Source organism: Pelophylax lessonae (genome assembly GCF_965119305.1).
Source record: "Pelophylax lessonae genome assembly, chromosome: 6".
NCBI classification, from domain to species: Eukaryota; Metazoa; Chordata; class Amphibia; order Anura; family Ranidae; genus Pelophylax; species Pelophylax lessonae.
The window spans coordinates 15,297,463-15,320,379 of record NC_138773.1 but is presented as its reverse complement, the minus strand read 5'-3'; the positions used below and the strand labels follow the sequence as shown (position 1 = coordinate 15,320,379).

Sequence of the window (22,917 nt, the reverse complement as noted above, 5' to 3'; positions counted from 1 at the left end):
TACCATGTCAGACCCTCAGGCTTTTCATTGGCCTCCCAGCTTTGCAGAAAATACCTAAACCAGGACTGAAAAATACCGACCCACCCAGGCAGTTCCTCTGCCAGCATATTACCAAATGTATGTTTCAAAAACATTAGAGAAAAAAATACCACTGGGTTGTCCATAGCTTGGGTCACCCATGCGCTTTGGAAGGTAGGTTACAGACCTCTTAATGAGGTTTAGTTTTTTTCCCCCATAACAGCTGGAAGAAACAGGTGTAGATCTTCGCATAGAGAGACACTGGCAAAACACAAACAAAGCTGACATACAGAAATACTGGGATCAGGTAAGTTTAAATCAGATCAAACCTTTCCCTGTAAGAGAGTTTCCATTCCTTCCAGCTGGCAACCTTGGAATCGGCATCTTGTAGCCTGCTTTCCCAATTTGCAAGTCTGTAATCTCCGGGACAAATTTGCCTAAAACTTTAATTTCCTGCCAGGTAGGAAAGCTATTGCCTTCCTCTTCCATCCAGAAAACCTCACTCTTATCCTGATTGATCTTTGAGTCGGATGCCTCCGCATACTTCATTGCTGGGACCACCTCCTCCGCCTCCTCTGTCCCAGAGATGAAAACAGACACATCATCAGCATAGGCCACGGCCCTCAAATGAGGCTCACCAGGAATGCCCAAAGGCACTCCACACAACGGTGTGCTCTCTAATCTCCTGATGAAGGGATTGATAGAGAAAGGTATAGCAGAGGACACAACGGACACCCCTGATGCACACCTGAGCCAACCTCACAGGGCTGTCTGATCCAACCATTCACAAGCATGAAGCTTTCAGGCCCTCTGTACAAAGTCTTTAGCCAATCGATAAAGCCCCCCTCTGGGCCATACTTGCCAAAAGGCAGCCATAGGTACTCATGACTGACTTGATCAAAAGCTTTTGCCTGACATTAGAGACATTACAGTGTAAGTTCCTCTGGTACAGAGACTGATGTGACTGGGTCTGTGTTCTCTGTATAGCACTGTGGTATATGTCAGAGCTATATAAATGTATAATAATAATAGTGTGTGATGGTGGGGTTACATTAGAGCGTAAGCTCCTCTAAAACAGAGACTAACGTGACTGACTTAATGTCCTTTATACCAGCACTGAGGTATATGCTAAAGCTATGTATACTGTGAGTAAAATAAATATATTTAAGAACCTTTCAGTTATATTGATCATATATAATCCCAATATATAAATCCTTCCACCTATTACAGAATGATCTTACTGTGTTATCATCATACATCTGGGAACTGATTATGAATCATTGTATTAGGCTCTGATCACTATCTGCGCCAGGGTTGCCAACCTCCCACAACTTATTTTACTAACAGAACATGGAAAAGTTACTGACCGAGCACTGTTTTTACTGACAACCTGAAAAAAATGATGAGACCCCTTTTAGAAACTAAAGCAATCAACATTTAAACAGTAAAAACACAATGTGTAAACACAGACAATACCCACTATACCCAATATTGTCTGTGTAAGACACAGACAATACAATAAAAAAGGTTATTGGTAGGGATGGGCAGAACACCCCCCCCCCCCCCCCCACGTTCAGTTCGCAGCAGAACTCCCAAACAGGGGAAATGTTCTAACCCTAATGGTGAACCCCATTGAAGTCTATGGGAGCCGAACAGGAAAAATCAAGTGTGCATTTTGAAGGCTTATATGCAAATAATTGGCCATAAAAAGGGTATGGGGGGTCTGGGTACTGCCATGGGGAACACGTATCAATGAAAAAATAAAAGAAAATAAAAACAATATTTTTTTTCAGAAGCAGTGAATTTAATTATGCTTAAAGTGCAACAATAAAAATGAAAAATTCCTTTAAATATAGTGCCCGAGGGGTCTCTTTAATGTGCCTGTGAAGTGGCACATCTGTAGCATGCATTAAACATGTTACAGCAAAAATAAGTTATTTCTAAAGAAAAAAAAAAACAAATCAAATCCTATTTAAAACTGACTCGCATTTACAATTGCCCGGTACCCGGCTATTGAAAAAGTAAAGAAAAAAACAGAGTGGGGCCCCCCCCCCCCCCCAGTCCCTACCAGGCCCTTCGGGTCTGGTGTGGATTTTGAGGGGAATCCCACACCAAAATTAAAAAAAAAAAGCAGAGTGGGGTCCCCCCCCCCTAAAATCCATACTTGACCCTTATCCGGGCATGCAGCCTGGCAGGTCAGGAAAAGGGAGGGGGGGGCTCGCTCGCCCCCCCCCCCTCATAAACCATACTAGGCCACATGCCCTCAACATGGGGGGTAGGTGCTTTGGTGTAGGGGGGCTCTGACCCATGCAGTTTTTTTCTTTATTTTTTTTACCAGCACCTTCTTTTATTGTTCAGCTGTCATCAGGGAAAAACATTGACAGATAATGGCTTCCCGTACCCACTACCTAAACAACCAGCTTACATTGCGCCCTGATTGGGCAAAGCTTTGCCCAAGCAGGGTGCAGAATGCACTGTGCAATGCTCAATGCAAACACCTTGCAAATTTTCAGCGAACGGCTGAACAGGCAAATGTTGGGCCTGAACTTATGCTCTAGCTGAACCGTTCAGCCATCCTTAGTATTTATCCTGGTTTACATTTAAAAAGTTGGAAAATAAGTTCTGTTATGCATGCTAATACAGCAATGGGAGTGGCCTAAAAAGTGGAAGACCTCATCTGGAATATGCAGTTCAGTTTTGGGCACCAGTTTTTAAAAAAGATATCGGGGAACTGGAGAAAGTGCAGAGAAGGGCAACCAAACTGATAAGAGGCATGGAGGAGCTCAGCTATGAGGAAATATTAGAGGAACTGAATTTATTCTCTCTTGAGAAGAGGAGATTAAGGGGGGATATGATCAACATGGATAAATACATAAGGGGTCCATATAGTGAACATGGTGTTGAGTTGTTCACTTAAGATCAGCACAGTGGACAAGGGGGCACTCTTTATGTCTAGAAGAAAATGGATTTCGTCTCCAAATACGGAAAGGATTCTTCACCGTAAGAGCTGTGAAAATGTGGAATAGACTCCCTCCAGAGGTGGTTCTGGACAGCTCACTAGATTGCTTTAAAAAAGCCTAGATTCCTTCCTAGGTGTACATAATATAACCGGGTACTAATATTTATAGGTCAAGTTGATCCAGGGAATATCTGATTGCCTCTTGGGGGATCAGGAAGGAATTTTTTCTCCTGCTGTAGCAAATTGTATCATGCTTTGCTGGGGGGTTTTCACCTTCTTCTGGATCAACTGCCGGTATAGGATTGTGTATATGGGATTGTATAGTTGAGTTTTCTTTACTGTTTTTTGTTTTTTTATTGGTTGAGCCAGATGGACTTGTGCCTTTTTTTCAACCTGACCAGCTATGTAACTATTTTTTTTAATTCAGTGCAAAACACTAAAATTGATCTAAAATTTAAAATGTGTGAACTACATTTTATTTATTTTCAATGTCTTGGTGGAAATTATCCTTTACAGTATGATGAACGATGTCTTCCTGAATCCTCACATTATCTTTCCCTCTATAAATTATTTGGTCCTGATGGGAAATCAAACTTCTCAGTCTGAATTCATTTTGCTGGGCCTGTCAGACCTCACAGATTCTCAGATCCCGATATTCCTGCTGATTTTCCTCATCTATGTGGCCACACTGGTTGGGAATCTTCTCATCATTTTTTTGGTGGTCTTAGACTCTCATCTACACACTCCCATGTACTTTTCTCTTGGAAACATCTCAGTTTTAGACATCTTCAATTCCTCCATTGCAACATCTCATTTGTTTTTTTATATATTTACTGGAAACCGGCTGATTTCATACCCAACTTGTATCTCCCAGGTCCTCCTCTTCACTTGGTTTTCCAGCACTGAGTTCTATATCCTTAATTTGATGTCTTATGATCGTTATGTTGCCATCTGTCATCCTTTGCATTATACAACCATGATGAGCATTGACTTGTGTGTTCAGATAGCGTTCTTGTCCTGGCTCTTCAGATTTGTATGTTGTTTGGTACACACACTTTTATCACTAAGACTGGCCTTCCCGGACCCCACCACCATCATTCCAGGCTTGTTCTGTGAATTATTTCAGCTTCTTCAACTATCATGTTCCGACACTTACCTCAATTACTTACTTTTATATGTTGACGCAGCGAGTTTTGGAGTCACAAGCTCTTTTGTTACTTTCCTCTCCTATGTCTACATTTTCAAAACCATTCTGAAAATTAAAATGAAGGATGGAAGACGGAAAGCTTACTCCACCTGCAGTTCCCACCTCACCGTGGTCTTCATCTTTTATGGGACTGGTTTTTTCAACTACTTTCACCCCAAAACTAGGGATTCTCTGGCAGGTAGATTGATCTCTTTATTTTACACAGTTGTCACCCCTTTCCTAAACCCGATTATATACAGCCTGAGAAACAGGGACCTAAAAGGTGCTCTGCAGAAAACTCTATCCAGAATTGCCTCCACGCCATGAACTATCACTGAAGGAGAACTGCACAACAATATTGTTAGGCTCAGGACTGCTTGTATTTCAACTGATTTGATGGTACTTTATTTTAGATAGTTGATATTTGTAATCCTAATACACACTTGCTTTAATGGGTTTTTCCTTTAAAAGTAGACAAGGAGTATCCTAGAGACAATCAGGGAAAACACAGTTATATTGTCACGTGCCTGGTGGAGATCGCACTGTAGAGGGGGGTTCTCTTGCATCTCTTGTTCAACACCCCTAGTAGTGATGACAGGGGGTGTAAGGACACAGAGTGGCATGAGCGTCGGTATAGCAGGCAGCGCCAGCTGTGGTTTGCAGAAAACAGATGACCATGGATCACCAGCCAGGAACAAGGAACTGGAACACACAGGCAGGAGCGTAGCCAGGACACAAGCCGAAAGGTCATCAGCAGCCGGGCAGCGAAGGTACAGGAACATAAGCCAGAAGCAGAGTCAGGATACAGGCTGGAGTCGGTACACAGTTGGGTAGCTGGGCAAAGAAACACAAAACAGGAGCAGAGTACAAGCCAAGATCACAATAAGCAGGTGGGAATCCAGAGATAGGTCAAGGGCAAGCTGGGTCAAGCATGGGTAAGCAGGTATAGCAGGTCAAGGCACAGGTAAACAGGAACTAGGTGAAGACCACTCATCAATCTGTTCATACCATAGTTCAACTTAAATAGGCCAGTGCCTGCAAGTGCCAGTACGTGCAAGTGTGTGCACACGTGTGTGCTCGCTCACTTGCATGCGCGCCAATGATGTTCTTTATTGCGCATTTGCTCATAGTTATGACCATGAACATGTAATGGCCTTCTGGTTCCAACTGAGCTTCTCTTACATATATGCATAAGTGGAAACAAAAAATCGGGGAGGTGGTCCCAAGCGGGGGTGATATGGTTCCAAGTGGCTAAAAGCTCAATAGAGGGGCGTAACTACAGGGGTTGCAATCGCAACCGGGCCCCATGCTCCAGGGGCCTAAGAGGCTCCCCTGTACACCCGGAAAGGAGGGGTGGCAGGGACAGCATGTAGAGAAATCACTGTCCACCCTTTTCCTCCTGTAGCTACAGGAGGAAAATGGAGGAGATTGGTTCCTCTGTATGCTGCCCCTGCTACTCCTATGCAGTTCACTTGTGTTCTGCTGCCTCTGGGCCCCTGTGTGCTCCCCTGGTCCCCCCCTACTGTTCAGCCCCCCCCAACTGTTCTCCCTTCCCTCTCCTGCTGGCTGCTGCAGGGGATGTATCACAATAGAGAACCAGAAAGGGGGTCGGTAAATATGTAATTTACCAGCTTCTTCCTTTTCTGAATGGACAGAGTTATAGTCAGTGACAATAAAATGATTAAAAATAATACAAAAAAAGAAAAAAATACTGAAACCAGTAGGTGAATTTCCAGGATCGCAAAGGTCACACTTGAGACTGGGCCCTGGCATTTTACCATTGTGGGGAGGCCCCAAGATGGCAGAAAGGGAGCCCACTGCAGAACTTGTGAAAGGGTCCCACTGCAGAACCATAATAAAGGGCCCTGCAATGAGAGTAAAGGGCACCAAGATCAGTAGGAAGAGCCCCAGGCTTGAAGGGAAAGGCCCCGACCAGGGGTCCGGGGGGCCCTTCATGGTTTCTTGCACCGGGGCCCAAAAGGTTCTAGTTACGCCTCTGGCAAAATATGTACTCTCTATAAAGAGAATACTTATAAAGTACTTTATTTTGGTATCTAATTCCTTTTTGCCTCCAAGCCAAATATCCTACTGCCTAGGATCGATGTTGGAAGTGCCGTAGGAGTCGAGGCACTCTGCTACATATTTACTGGCACTGTTCCCTTCTAGAACCATGTTGTTGGACAGTTCAAGACCATCTCCAATGCCTGTTCAACTTGAATTCCCTTTCCTCCCCAAAACCATCCTATTAAGATTACTCCCACCCAGGCTGCCTAAACTTGTGAAGAAGCTATTGCACCATATTCTTATGGTGGCTAGATGCCTGGGTGCTTCACTGGAAAAAACAAACCCCCGCCTACCTCTGTGGAACTACATGCAATGATTAAGGATGTGAAACGTATGGAGTCTCTCACAACACATTTTTCTAACAGGGTGGAAAGTCATAAGACGGTATAGGAGGTTTGTCATTTAAAGGGGGACCTCCGTTGCTGGTTTCTCTACCTTCTTTCAGCCACTTAATCAGTATTGTCTTCCCCTGGGAGTGGAGAGCCCAGAATCCTTCACTCTTCTGATCTGATATCCTCTTTTCTTGTCCCATTTCTTTCTATGTTTGTTTGTGGATGCTTGCCAGGGATTTCTGCAAATAAATGGTCTCACTCTCAACTCCAGGATAATTGATGTCCACTTTTTATTCGTACTGAAAGGTAATTTGGGGTGGATATACCTGCTGTTGGTTTTATTATTAGGTCGACCAATATCCTGCAAGTTTGTTGACATTGAGACAAAATATTCTTCAAGTTTCCCCAATTTCTGTTTTCTCTATATTTGCCTGATGTCAGCCTGTGTAATATCATTTCTTTTGGAAAAAAACAAATAAAAATTGTTAATTATATCTATGTATAGATACAACATACTGTACTATCTATATATATTATATATTTAAAAAAAAAGTAGACAAGGATTTGAACCTGGCTTTTGAATAAAGGTAGATATTTAAAGTGGTTGTAAACCTCAGACATGGAATAGGAACAAAGCATATCCCTCTATAGTGTGTACTTGTCTCAAGAGCACTAAGTGTAATTTCTGTCTGCTGCTTCATTCCTCTGCTATCAGCATGAATCACTTCCAGCTCTAACAAGTTTTCCTGACACCAAGAGAAAAATGGTGACAGGGGATGGGCCTCCAGCTGTATGACAGTCTCAGCTCTGTTCCTGTGTGCTGTGTGGAGGGGGTGTCTCTCTTTCAATCAGCAGAAAAGAGAAGAGGTTGAGACTTTAGATGAGGAGCATAGCAAAAATCAGGCCATAGGTAACAGAAAAGCATGTTGTAAAGATAACAAAATTTATTGCGGCTGTCACAGCATACAACACCTTAAATACATAATAGTAATAAAATGACATGATAAAAAACAGTACATAACCAATGAAAAGGTCATGAAACATTGACATAAGACAGGGTTGTTACAAATAAATTGCATAGGAAATCTGATAAATATGAAGAAAAGGTAAATAATAGATAGTAAGTACTGTACAAATCAATTGGGTATGTTCAACATAAAAATGGCATCATGAATTGCTCAACGCATTTCGTAGACCATATGCTACTTCTTCAAGAGAAGATGCACAAAAAAAATAAAATGATTAGTAATTAGCAGAAAGTGTATGTGACTCAGTCTGTATGCAAAAAAATGGGGACAGGAAGGGAAGAGAATCCCCGCCAGATGTATATATATAATTCCCTCCAAAAATGTACCTTAAAACCGGCATGGAGTGGTATGTGGGTGCTGAGGGCCAAGGGTTGTCAGAAAACATCCAAAATGTCCACAATGGGAACTGAGGGAGTGACACAAGCATGTGCAGGAGCCACAGAGTAGTACAAATCTCCATTTGGATAAATGAGGAAGTAGACTGTAGTAGTATTTTTGCTATGCTCCTCATCTAAAGTCCCAACCTCTTCACTTTTCTATTGAACCGGGGATGGAGACACTTCCAAGTGTCTCATATAAAGTCCCAAAACCCCCCTATTTATGTACTCTTCCAATCAGCTGTCAGAACTCTCCTCACTGAGCTCTGCAGAGTGTAATTTCAGCTATGACTCTTTATGTGTCATAAAACAGGTTTTCTTGGAGAGTTGCAAAATAATGTGTGAATGTTTTAGATATGATTATCTTGCATATGGCCCTGCTGGTTATATCTGGAGGTGGCATCTTTTTTTTAACCACTTTACGACCAGCTGCCGCAGATGTACTGCGGCAGTCTGGCTCGTACAGGCAAAGCTCCGTACGGCGCTCGCCTAGGAGGAGCTAGGGGGCGATCGCGCACCACCGGAGGCACGCTCCCACTCCAGCTCGTCAGCGGGGAAGCTAGTGGGTGTGGCAGGTGGCTCTGATGGCCGTCGGCCACTCGCGATCTCCCCCGCTGACAGAGAAGAACGGACAGGTGATGTAAACACAGCCATCCGTACTTCTCACTGAAGTTGTCACAGATGTCATGTGATCCTGCTATATAGGATCACATGTCTCTGTGATGACTTCACAAGCCACGCCCCCCCTCAGTTAGAATCACGCCACTAGGGTCACATTTAACCCCTTGATCACCAGTACTGTTAACCCCTTCCCTGCCAGTGTCATTTTTATAGTAACAGTTCCTATTTTTAGCACTGATTACTGTAGTAATGTCACTGGTACCCCCAAAAATGTCAGTTAGGGGTCCGATCTGTCCGCCGCAATGTCGCAGTCCCGCAAAAAATCGCAGATCGCCACCATTACTAGTAAAAAAAAACAAAAACAATAAACATTACATAAATCTTTGCCGTAGTTAGTAAACACAATAACTTTTGTGCAAACCAATCAAAATACGCTTATTGTGATTTTTTTTACCAAAAATATGTAGCAGAAAACAAATTGGCCTAAAATGTTAAAAAATTTAGATTTTTACATTTATTTATTTTTTTGAGAATTTCATATAAAAGAATGTGAAAAATATTGTTATTTTTTCAGACTTGTCGCTCTTTTTTTGTTTATAGCGCAAAAAATAAAAATTTCACAGGTGATCAAATACCACCAAAAGAAAGCTCTATTTGTGGGAAAAAAGGACGTCAATTTAGTTTGGGTACAGCATCGAATGACTGCGCAATTGTCTGTTAAAGTCACACAGTGCCGAATCGCAAAATAGGGCCTGGTCATTGAGCAGCCAAATCCTCCGGTCTGCAAGTGGTTAAAAAAAAACTGCCCTGATAAAATATACTAACAATCTTTTTTTACAATGGGGTATCAATTTGAACTGATAATCTCCTGCTGTACTCTCATTGTGGGGTATTACTACTCCTCTATTTATTCTGCACCTTCCTACAGTTTACAGGAATGCTCACACATGTCCTGATTGGGGATAAGCTCCTGGTTTTGGATTAAACTTTTCTTTCGGGCAATAGTAAACTTTGACAAACTGCCATTGGGATGTTGGACATGGGGGGCGACTAGGGATTTACTTTTTATTTTGTTCCAGTGAGTATGGCAGAGAAGCCTGTATGCTAAAGCAGGAGATGGATGTGGTTGGCAGATTCAGAGTGATATTTAAACCTATGAATGTCCCCATTCTAGCCCTCTGAAACTCACGCAAGATACACCTTTGATCACCTTCTGTATGGCCCCTTTCACACGGCTTTCTGATCAGGTCCACCTGTTAGTTTTTCAGGCGGACCTGATCAGATGCTCAATTCACCCCTATGGAGCGGCGGATGTTGGCGGTGACATGTCCGCTGACACCTGCTGCCATCCGATCTGATCCAATCCTATCCATGAAATCCAGAGGGATGGAAACCCTATTTTCCATCCGTCTGGAGGATAGTATGGGATGAAAATGGACAGGTGGTCCGCTTCCATCCAATCTCCCAAAGGGGAGAGCGGGGATCTTACAGGTCTATCTCTGCAAAGTAAGAGGAGACAGACCTGTCATCTGCCTGCTCAACGGGGATCGGCGGATCGGAGTCCGCCATGCAGAAAGCCCATGTGAAAGGACCCTAATACTTCCATTCCTATCACTTGGGGCTACTGATAGGGAATCTTGTATAGTGGGGTAGAGGTGAAGGATGAGGGATATACACGTATTCAAGACACCAGTCCATCCATTTTAACCTGTGGTGTGTGTGTTTATGTCAATAGTAATTCCCATATCCCTGTATATTGTGATTGTTAAAGTGCCCATCTATTAAACTGTTGACACTCCCTGCTGATACCACTGCTTGTGAAAGAGAATTTCACATCCTTACCGCCCTGACAGTAAAGAACCCTCTACTCAGTTTAAGGTTAAAATGCTTCTCTTCCAGTTTCAATAAATGGCCGCATGTCTCTTTTACCTCCCTCCCACTTAAAAGTTTTTCCCTATGCTATGGCCTCCAGTAAGGAATTTTTATATCGCTTTCATATCTCTTCTCAAGTGTCTCTTCTCCAAAGAGAATACTTTGATGCGTTTAATGCGTATACTTCAGTTCCAGCACATCCTTCTTGAGGGCTTGTGCCCAGAACTGGACGGCATATTCAAGATGCGGCCAGACCAGAGTCTTGTAGAGTGGGAGAATTATTGTTTTATCTCTGGAATTATCATTTTATCTAAAAGGCTGATACTTTTACCACCCCTGGTAAGTTGCAGGCAGAGGAGGACATGAAGGAGGGGGAGAAGGAAAAGATGAAGGGGAGAAGGCATAGAGGCATGAAGAGGTAGAGAAGGAAGAAGAGGACAGAATAGCAGTGCTTGGGTATTAATGATTACAAAACTGTATTATTTGTGTCTTAAGCCAGCCATATATTGAGTATTTTTCTTCCCTGCAACCACTGACTGTGTTAATGGGGAAATCCCTCCCTTGAAACCATTGTGCTCTCCCATCGGGGATTGGGGCACATTGTGATTACTGCTAGTGTCTATAATAGCCACTAGCAATTATTGCATGTAAAATCTGACAGGCTTGTTGTACTCAAGTTAATCAATCAATCAACTTGAGTACAATCAGCCTTCCATACATGGCTTGAATCTTAGCCAGTCCCTGCTGAACCAGCCAATATTCAAAATGTCTATGGCCATCTTTATTTATCTGCCTGGAGTTCGGTTTGAAAGAGAATTTGTCAGGGCAGTAAAAGGGTGGAAGCTAAGCCAATATTGGGTAAGTTTGCTGGAGGGAGGAAAAAAAACACATGACCCACATTCAAAACGAACGTCATTCATTCGAACGTCAGCCGCAAATTTGCTCAAAAGTCCGCGAACCGCGAGTTTGCGGCAGGCCCCATTGACTTTAATAGGAGGCGAACTTTAAAAACCTTTAGGTCATATTTGCAGCCACAAAAGACGTACTAGCTGTGCACAAATAGTCCCAGCACTTGGACAATGTCATAACAGAAGGATTGCAATTGAAAAAGTTGCCCTAATTTTTTTTTTTTTACAGCAAAAAATATATATATATTTTTTTCATAAATCAGCCAGAACTGACAGCAGCCGGTAAATACATGTCAAATACATATAGGGTCCATTCACACATCTGTAAAATGGGGCCGCATCCATTCCACAATTTGGCAGAACCTTTACAGACCCATTGTTTTTCAATTCCAGTCTGAAAAATTAGGCATTCACAGGATAAAGAAGTAAGTGTTGGCCACTACAGGCCCCAAAAATGAGCCCACATGGGTTTACCTGACAGCAAAGAACGTAGTGTATTTGACGGCTGGAGGTACAGTAGGCGATCACAGGATACAGAAATGTCGGCCTATATAGGCCCCAAAAATTAGCCCACATGGGTTTACCTGACAGCTTAGAACGTAGTATTCTGTGGCTGAAGGTACATTAGGCATTCACAGGATACAGAAGTAAGTGTCGGCCAGTATTGGCCCCAAAAATTAGCCCACATGTGTTTAGCTAACAGCAAAGAACTTCGTTTTTGATGGCTAGAGGTACAGTAGGCGTTCACAGGATACATAAGTAAGTGTCGGCCTGTATAGGCTCCAAAAATTAGCTCACATGGTTTGATCTGACAGCAAACTGGAGTGTGGCTTTGTGGGTTCTGAAGGTGTTGCTCCCACTGGGCTCGGTGATGGGAGTTTAGGTACCTTCTTAAGGCGGTTGTCCCTAGGTGAGTGTTGGGCTTACCGCGACTTATGCGTTGAATGCAAAGGCTGCAGATGGCAACACTGTTGTCAGCAACGGACACATTAAAAAAAGCCCACAGTGCGGAGCCATGTGCCGGCGTCCTGGGAGCGCCAGATGTGACTGTACATGGTTGATGGCTCGCTCCTGATACATTTGCAGTCAGCTTTCTACCTCTTGTGCAACACAAATTCTGCCTGCCTCTCCTCCCTATCTGCCGGTCCGTCTCTCCCTCTGAACTCCCTTCCTCTTCCTCTCTTGTGCACACCCATGTGAAATCCATAGACTCGTCATCATCCACTTCACCTTCCCCACCACTAACATTCGAGATCTCGGAGTAGGCAGCAACAGCGGGGACGAACCTTCTTGGGCTGATCTGGGTACTGTCGTCAGACTGCTGAGTGGCGGCTGTTGCTACCTCCTCTTCCTGATCTGATGCCAACAATGGCTGCTCATCGAAAACGTCTTGTGATGGATCGGAAAATAATTCCAGTGACTCAAGTGGAGGGTATATGGTGGTGGTGGTGTCTTTGGGGGTGCACACAGCAGAGCGTGAAGAGGGTGCAGATAGAGAGGATGAGGAGGGTGCAGAAAAGGAAGGCTGTGTGAGCCACTCAACCAAGTCTGGTGTGTCCTTTGTCGTAATTGCACGCGGCTTTTGAAACTTCACAATTAGGCTCCGGCCTACTGCTCCTGCACTACCCCTACCACCCCTGCGTATGTCTCTGCCTCTTCCTCTGCCTGTCATGTTTTTTTAATTACCCTGTGTCAAAAGTCTCTAGAGAATCACAGTATATCTGGAAAAAGGTATATAACACCCTGCTTCAATCTGTGGTATTGGGGGGGCCACAGGTTTATCACACCAGTTCTACAAATAATTGGCCAGTATCTGTTGTCACTGTGTGTAGCACAGTTTACACAGCAAAAGAGGCCAAATTTTTGCAGGACTAAAATACAATCTTAGAAAAAGTTTACTGTTAAATAACACCCCACTTCAATATGTGGTATTGGCTGGCCACTGGTCTATCACACCAGTTGTTCCAAAAATTGGCCAGGTTTGATTGTATGATTGTTCGCATTGGAGGTCTGTGAACCTGTATTGATCTGTCTTATGTCATCCTCCCAGGGCACAGTTTGTTCCCCTCGGGGTGCCCGGGGGGCGATGTCAGACTCCTTATGGATGTGTTCACTCACCTGTATTAGTATGCTATGCTATAATGTTATGTGTTGTTGAGTTATCTTTTTGTCATGCCCGCTACACCTTGACCCATATGTACTGCTTTACTTTGTTCACTTGGCTGTTCACCCTTGTTTATTTGTCAAACTCAATAAAAACCTATTAAAACCAAAAATTGGCCAGTAAGTTTGGCACTGTGTGTATCAGAGTTAACGCAGCAAAAGAGGCAATATTGTTGCAGGATACAAATACACTTGTAAAAGTATACTCAGATAACATCCAGCTTCAATATGTGGTATTGGGGGGGCCACTGGTTTATCACACCAGTTGTTGAAAAAATTGACCAGTGAGTTTGGCACTGTGTGTATCAGACTTTACTCAGCAAAAGAGGCAATATTGTTGCAGGACACAAATACACTTGTAAAAGTATACCCAGATAACACCCCACTTCAATATGTGGTATTGGGGGGCCACTGGTCTATCACACCAGTTCTACAAATAATTGGCCAGTAACTGTTGTCACGGTGTGTAGCACAGGCAACACAGAAAGAGAGGCCAAATTTTTGCATGACTAAAATACACTCTTAGAAAAGTATACTGTTAAATAACACCCCACTTCAATATGTGGTATTGGGGGGCCACTGGTCTATCACACCAGTTGTTAAAAAATTGGCTAGTGAGTTTAGCACTGGGTGTATCAGACTTCACTCAGCAAAAGAGGCAATATTGTTGCAGGACACAAATACACTTGTAAAAGTATACTCAGATAACACCCCACTTCAATATCTGATATTGGGGGCCACTGGTCTATCACACCAGTTCTACAAATAATTGGCCAGGGAGTTTGCCACTGTGTGTAGAGTTGCTGAAGAAACGCTCAGTCTCACCAGTACACCTGTCACAATGCTGCACAGTGCACAATAATGCTACTAATCCACTATAATATGCTTTCTACAAATTATATTATACTGTGGATTAACCCCCTCCCCCTCCCCTTTTTACTGCACTGCACAGCAATACCCAAAAATTTGCAGCTCTTTAAATTACTTTTGTGGACATTAACAGTGCAATTTTTGTCACTGCTGACGATCTCTAACTACCCCTACAGCAACCACTGGATACCTCTCCCTATACTAAAGAGACTGTAATAGACCATATAACGACATTGCAGCCCTTTACATTACTTTTGTGGACATTAACAGAGCGATTTGTGTGACTGCAGCCGATCTCTAACTGCCCCTAAAGCAACCACTGGATACCTCTCCCTAAACTCAAAAGATACCAGTAGACCTATACCGAAATACCAGCCCTGAAAAGGACTTTTGTGGATCTTCACAGTGCTATATGTGTCTAGCAAACTCTCCCTGACAAGCACAGCAGACTTTTCCCTACACTGGCAGAAAACGGAATGTGAAATGGCCGCCAGATTGGGTCTATTTATAGGGTAGGGGGACTGTCCATGTTCTGGAATGTTTCAATTGGCTGTCCTGTTCCACCTGACGGCTGTGTCATGGGTCAAAGTTCTCCCCAATGTAAACAAATATGGCCACCGCGAACAACGTCATGTGTTCGCAAATTTGGCGGGTAGCGAACAAGCAAAATTCGCTGCCAACTGACCACCGGGCGAACCGCAAGGCCATCTCTTCAAAACATGGGGGACAATCTTCTTCTCTCTGTACAAATCCTGAACTGCCTGCTACTGTACAAAACACAGGGGTTGATTTACTAAAGGCAAATCCACTGTTCACTACAAGTGCACTGCAAGTGCAGTCGCTCTAGATCTGAGGGGAAGATCTGAAATGAGGGGAAGCCCTGCTCATTTCTATCATTCAATCATGTGCAAGCAAAAATGCTGTTTTTTTTTAGTCCTTGCATGTCCCCCTTAGATCTACAGCGACTGTACTTCCATGTGCACTTGCAGTGTACTTCCAAGTGCACTTGGAGTGCACTTGTATTTCACAGTATATTTTCCTTTCGTAAATAAACCCACAGACCTTCATGGATTAAGAGCAAAATTCCATTACAGACTAGAAGGCTTGGGCCCCTTTAGAAAAGTAGCACACATTTGGGGTAACTATTTGCAGGAGTATACCCTCTCCTTCCGAAGAACTGATCCCAGCTCTAACTACTAAGAAGGTCCTACCAGCCATCCTGAATGCTCTGGTGATCTCCTTCCTCATTCCCACTGCTCCCAGGTGGTGGTCCCAGTCAATCCTAAATGCTGAAGGGATCCTTCCTGGGCCAGCCCAAGCCTCTGGCCTGTAGGGCCCTCCTTAGACCTAGAGGGCACCTCAAGGCCAATGACAGTCTCCTCAGCACTCCATCTCTATCTTCCACCCGACTCCCCCTGCTGCATAACTCATCCATACTTAAGGGTTGGCCTGCCCACCATGCCAGAATAATCTATCTGGGGATTGGTCAGGCTCCCCTATGTATGCAGATTTTGGTCTCTTCACCCCGGCCCACTAAACTCTAGAAGTTTCTACAAACTTCCAGACCCAGGGGAGAGCACCAGAGACCTGCCTCTGTGAGTCATACAGCCCTGAACTCAAGTAATCCCTGACACAGATTCCAGATTCATAACTTGAAATATAACTAAAGGCAAAAGACATTTTTTGTAGTTTTGGATAGAGTGTAAAGGGATTAGAACCCCTGTCTGGAATGTATTGCTATTTGTGCTACCCATTAGGGAAATGTACCCTCTCTATTTGCCCTGTTTATCTTTATTATTGAAAGTTAAAGTAAAAGAAAATCCCAAATTTAGGGTTGTCCCCACAGAATCGATCAATCAACTTGGGCTCCCCAAGGTATGAGTTCCCGCCCCCGCTCGTTCCCTGGGGAGCCAGCGCGTGGGACCGGAGGCTCCGATGGCCGCTGGCCACTCGTGATCTCCCGCAGCTGAGGGAGAAAGACAGACGGTAAAAAAAGAGGGTAGATCTTCCAATAGGGACACTAGTTCTGATGGACTAAGGGTTCCTGAGGGATTCCCTTAACTTGCAGGGATTTCCTCTCGCTTCCTGTTTTAGCTGTGGACAGGAAGTGAAGGGAAATTTCCCCAATGGGACACAGATGGCAAAAAATAAACCAACAGGGGTTATAACCCTCCCTCACTCTATCCAAAAAAAAAAAGTTTTGCCTAAAGTTCCACTTTAACCATGGGTCAGTCTATGTTTTGCCTACATTCACACAGAAGTACACTAGAGGGTGCTACATTTAAGATAAGATTCTTAATAACAATGACATTTTGATATGACAGAAAAACTTTTGTATGGTGGACACTATTTGAGAAATATGGGATCACTCCTCCAAATGATTGAGTTCAGGTCTCTTCAGTAAAGGGACCTGTCAATGCTAAAACATACAAAACATTTAGATAATTGTGCTTCTGCAATATTGGGTTAAAAGACTGGGCAAGGCCTTTTTCTGCTCCAGCGTGGCTGTGCTCCTGTGCATAGAGTTAAGCCTTGTACACACGCAACGATTATCAGCCGACCGGTCGTCCGTTTTTTGTCCAGAGTTGTGTTTTGTTGGTTGGAATGTGCCTAGACTGCACCCAAATTTTCTCGCCCAACAAAATTCTACTTCAGAAGTGATGTCATGTGTTGGATTGCTTTCTTTGTGTTCTTTCTTCGCTGAGCATGCCCAGTCTTGCTCATCAGATTTTTCTCTGTCGAAATCTGTACTGACTGCACGAAAATCAGCCGTTGTGTTGACGGCCAACAAAAATTTTATAGCCTGCACACCAGATTTTTTTCGGCCGAAAAGTCGGAGTCGGTTGTCGGAAGCATCATACTAACAAGCCGAAAATCAGCAGATCGGTCGTCGGACGAAAATTCCCTGCCAATTTTCGACGCGTGTGTGCGGGTAGTTCCATATGGACATGGTTTGATCAGTCTGGGGTGGAGGAACTTGAATGTCCTGCACAGAGACCTAACCTCAACCCTACTGAACACATGGACCTGTCAATGCTAAAATATACAAAACATTTAGATAATTGTGCTTCTGCAATATTTTGTTAAAAGACTGGGCAAGGCCTTTTTCTGCTCCAGCGTGACTGTGCCCCTGTGTATAGAGTTAGTTCCATATGGACATGGTTTGATCAGTCTGGGGTGGAGGAACTTGAGTGTCCTGCACAGAGCCCTGACCTTAACCCTACTGAACACATCCTTCAATTATCTCCCATGATAATGGTACTTCCAGACCCTTATCTGCTCCATGTTGCTCAAGTAAATTTCACAATATTCAGTTATCAATAAAAGAAAAATGAAGACCTTTCTAAACAAAACAAAGAAACACAAAGATATTTTTGAATCGTCTTGAGTCATGAAGCCCCAGTGAGATCTCGGCAATGTAATGAGACACAGGAGGGATATGGTTGGAGATCTCAGGGAGATGCGGAATGCTTTTATACACGGTGAGATGGTGCAGGGTGGGGGGAGAACCTGTGTGTCCTCTCTACCTGACACTCCGATCTCCTGTATAGAACTGGCTGAATGAACCCAACCAACACAAGATCTGATAAGACTTCTACAGGACACATTGTATCTGTCTAGGACAGGAAGGTGTTGGCTGATTTATACATGAAATATTCTTCTACAAGGTGATCGATCCTTCCTGACCATTATACAGTGTTGTATATTCCTCATCTCCATCCCCTGTACCCCCCTACACAGACTCCATACTTCATCAATAAGGGATTCTGAATATACAGGTGAGTGGTTACAATGTGTCTTATCACACTTTCCTGGTATATTCTGCTCTGCTCACACATCAATTTGGGACGGTGAAAGAAAAATTCCAAAAATCTGATGATTCCAGTCTGTGTATGTTTCCGAAAAGAGTCCCTGTAATGGTGATCTGTGCTGGAGTTCAGTTTTTACTATACGAGTCATAAAATCAATCACAGCTTTACACTGACACCCCCCACCCTGATAATTGCTGCTATTCCCACTTGAGACAATTCTGGATTCATATCTTAAAGTGTTACCCCAACATTTCATATTCCTGATATGTGTCTTCTGTACCATGTACTTGTATGATAAAGTTTCCTGTTCTCTTTGTATTGCTTTGTGTGGAATCCCTAATGTTACTGCCATGTCCCTATTTTCCTTTAAAAAAAACTGATCACACTAAGAAGGAAAGCACGGCATGGTCAGTTTTCTAGCTGTGCTTGGAACACAGTGTACTTTTCTCCAATGTTCAGACTTGACTTAACCTCCCCCCCCCCCCACCCTGCTTCACAGCCATTTACTGGAAAGCTCAGTGTGCTGTTGCTCCCCCCCCCCCCCTATTATCCCAATAGAGGGATAAAAGCGAATGTGATCACTTATAAAGAAGGGGGAAATGTATTTATAATGTTTTTTTTTTTATATATATCTATACACAAATGTTTTGCTTTTCATTTCTATTTTAAACTGAATGGGTTGTTTTACAAGGTGATTGTTTACAGTCACTTTATGGAGTTCACAAACTTCACAAACTCCAATCCACTGACCTTGTACACAGCTATTGAACCCAACATATTATAAACATTTATGAAGGGACTTACTGTACAGTATATTACATAACATCTCTTTTTATTGTTCATTGCTGTGTCTTTACCAGTATGTTGTCTATAGTACCTGAACTATGACCAATGCTGATCAGCATATTTATCAATAAATAAATCAATGAATAAATCAAAATCCACTGAAAGGTATAGGAAAATGTTGATAAATATTTTCTTATTATTGATTACTGAATCTGTTCACAATATATTATTTGGATTATGAAAACAATCTTCAAGCTGCAGTTTGGTTGTGGTTGAATATGTGAAGGGCCCCCGAAATTCATATAAATAGATGTTTAAATTCATTGTAATCCTTTTTACATTAACTTTTTGCAAATCATTTTAATATTCGTTTTTTTTTATCCTGTACAGAAGTTTAAATTTCATCAAACATGTAAAATCCACTATGTTTATTTCTATATATATATATATATATATATATATATATATATATATATATATATAAATAAACATAGTGGATTTTACATGTTTGATGAAATTTAAACTTCTGTACAGAATAAAAAAAATTTAATATTAAAATGACACACACACACATATATATATATATATATATATATATATATACATAGATATATATATATATATATATATATATATATACACATATCTATCTATCTCTCTATATCTATCTATCTATCTCTCTCCATATATATATATATATATATATATATATATATATATATATATATATATATATATATATAGTATATACAGTATGTCTCTAACAGTCCACTATAAGAAAAGATTCCCAAATCATGTTCTATTGAGAAGAGAGAGGTCTTCTGGATCCACAAATGGAATCTCCGATATCCACTTGGTTTGAATCGTGAATTGGATATTTATTTTGATGATTTATTTCTTATTCTTTTTATGGTTATTTTTTATTTTTATGGATTTTTATTTTTTGCAGGTTTATATATATATACTCACTGGAGGTCGTTTTTCAATGAAGGTGGGAATATTGCAACACTGTTAGCTTTTAGTCTGTTTTCTGCTCATCATTGCCTTGTTTCTTCTAAATTAATTAATGATTGAATGGATTGAAACAAACATATTCACTGTTTTTGATTGTTATAGTGGATCTGCTTTTAGGCCCAATGAAGGGCTTATTGTTTGAACTGTGGCCAATATGTATTGCTATTTGTGAAATTACATAAACTCTTTATAGGCTGCAGCCCCACTTTTGGACTTTCTGCTACACATTGAGCCTGGAGGACAGGCCTCGTTGCTGACAATCCTCACATTCATCCTGGTGCTACTCACCTTTACCTCTACACCCACTTTTTATTTTTTTTGTTTTTGTATTGGTGTGAATGATCCTTTGGTAATGAATTAAGCACAGTTGTACTGTGTGAAACGCGTCTACCTGGACTGGTTGGTGTTTTGTCGTGCCGCTTTGGAAATCAAAATCAAGGCATTTGGAACTCCAGTGATGTGCGGCCGTTTCTTCTTATCTTGAATGATCCTTTGCAGTTTAGTGTCTTCTCCGATGCAATGTCCTCCTGAATCCTCAAATTATCGCTCCCTCTCCTAGGGAATGTCTTGGTTATGATTTTTTTTTGAGTGAGAAGTTGATGGCTGCGCTGGACTGACCTGCTCGATAGAGGATCTGTGGGTGGGTGGTAGGTGAGAGAGGGCCACTTGGGGAAATTAACAACCAATCAATCTGGCCTGACTGGATGAAAAAAGGCAGTGGACCCTTATTAAGGGGTCTGGGCTGCTACCTAACAGGTTGCAGATCCAAATAGCAACATTTACGCACTGAAGAAGGGGGAGTCTCTGTTGCCCCAAAACGCGTTGGTTTTAACATGTTCTGCTACCAATAAAACAAAGATCTTTTGATCCAAGTGGGATTCTTATTGCTGATTTTGGGCGCTCCTTTAACCGACCACCACTAGAAACGTTGGTTATGATGGGGAATCAAACTTCTCAGTCTGAATTCATTTTGCTTGGCCTGTCAGACCTCACAGATTCCCAGATTCCGGTATTCCTGCTGATCCTCCTCATCTATGTGGCCACACTGGCTGGCAATCTTCTTATCATATTCCTGGTGATCTCAGATTCCCATCTGCACACCCCCATGTACTTTTCTCTGGGAAACCTCTCAGTTTTAGACATCTTTAACTCCTCCATTTCAACATCTCATTTGTCTTTTGACACATTTACGGGAAACAGGCTGATTTCATACCCAACTTGTATCTCCCAGGTCTTCTTCTTCACCTGGTTTGGCAGCACTGAGTTCTTTATACTTGATATGATGTCCTACGATCGCTATGTTGCCATCTGTCATCCTTTGCATTATACAACCATGATAAACATTCGCTTGTGTGTTCAGATAGCGTTCTTTTCTTGGCTCTTCAGATTTCTCTGTTGCTTAGTGCACACGCTTTGTGCACTAAGCCTGGCCTTCCCTGACCCCACCATCATCCCAGGCTTGTTCTGTGAATTATATCAGCTTCTTCAACTATCATGTTCTGACACTTACCTCAATTATTTACTTTTATATTTTGAATCTGTAGACATTGGAGTCACTAGCTTTCTCATTACTTTCCTCTCCTATGTCTACATTTTCAAAACAATCCTAAAAATTAAACTGAAGGATGGAAGACGGAAAGCTTACTCCACCTGCAGTTCTCACCTCACCGTGGTCTTCATCTTTTACGGGACTGGTCTTTTCAACTATTTTCAATTTAAAACTAAGAATTTTCTGGCAGGCAGATTGATCTCTGTATTTTACACAGTTGTCACCCCTCTTCTGAACCCGATTATATACAGCCTGAGAAACAGTGACCTAAAAAGAGCTCTTCAGAAAACTCTCTCCAGAATGAGATCCATGCCATCATGCTGTCATTGATGGAGAACCAGACAGCCTCAGGACTGCTTGTTTTTTAAACTCATTTGCCGAGTTTTCAGTTTAGATTGGTCGGAAATGTCTTCATTTTGATACATAGAGACAAGTAGCAATCAATTTCAAACAGCCTAATATATAAAAAAAAAAGAAAAAGAAAAAGAAAATAATACATTCAGGTGTAATGTGTTTGTCAATTTATTTTGCACATTTCGCAGTCATCGTAATTTCTCCATTATCATCCATCAATAAACCCAAGGAAACCATATGACCCGGTGTCTTCTCCTTCTTTACTGCTGCAACTGAAACCTTTACAGTCTTTTACTGATTGCTTATTAGAGCCGGTTCACATATGAGCGTTCTGACTTGCCGGGGCGACCTCACAGGTCGCGGTGCGCAGCTCGCACCGCGACCTCGGAGCGGCCGGCACGGACTTCATATCATTGAAGTCAATGCAGGTCGCTCCGGGTCGCCCCAAAGAAGCTCCGGACCCTTTTTCTAAGTCGGAGCGACTTGTGTCGCTCCTATTAGAACGGGTCCACAGTTTCTCTATGGCAGGCGACCTACGGCGACCTGTCAGGCGACCAGGTCGCCTGACAGGTCGCCCCAGTGTAAACGGGGTCTTACAGTGATCATCACTGAAAAAACAAACACAGTGTTTAAAAAATCGGATTCAAAAGGCATTCAATCTATGATGTTCTTTGAGATATGATCCATCTGTACTGTTCTTTTGATATATACATTTTTTGATACTATTATTTCATTAATTAAAAAAAAAAAAAAAAAAACACGTTCCATAGGTAAATCCTATTTTGGTTAAATATTATTCTGTTATGATAAATATACATATGTTTAAATGCATTGTAAAATACTAATGCTAACTACTGCTTTACTATTGTTTTTAAAGAACTTTTGCAATAAACGTTTTTAAACAAAAAAAAAATGGGATTCATCACTTCCAGGTCCTGTGTGATTTCCTTTCTGGGCTGGTGGGGAGAACGAGGCGTGGACCTCACGCCAGCGCCATAGGAACA

General features: G+C 42.3%; 2 protein-coding genes across 2 annotated transcripts in view; both read left to right on the top strand.

Annotated features, from left to right (window-relative positions):
• The window catches only part of LOC309558427 (uncharacterized protein), a gene marked incomplete at both ends in the record, with an annotated part of 136,729 nt that overhangs the window by 56,362 nt on the left and 57,450 nt on the right, over positions 1 to 22,917 (top strand). The gene's annotated exons all lie outside the window — the stretch shown is intronic.
• Positions 3,558 to 4,800, top strand: LOC309557285 (olfactory receptor 5B12-like; the record flags this gene model as incomplete). The annotated part of the gene is made up of 1 exon (XM_082259944.1): positions 3,558 to 4,800. The coding sequence occupies one exon, from the start codon at positions 3,558 to 3,560 to the stop codon at positions 4,488 to 4,490; it is 933 nt and encodes a 310-aa protein (XP_082116070.1). The 3' UTR covers positions 4,491 to 4,800.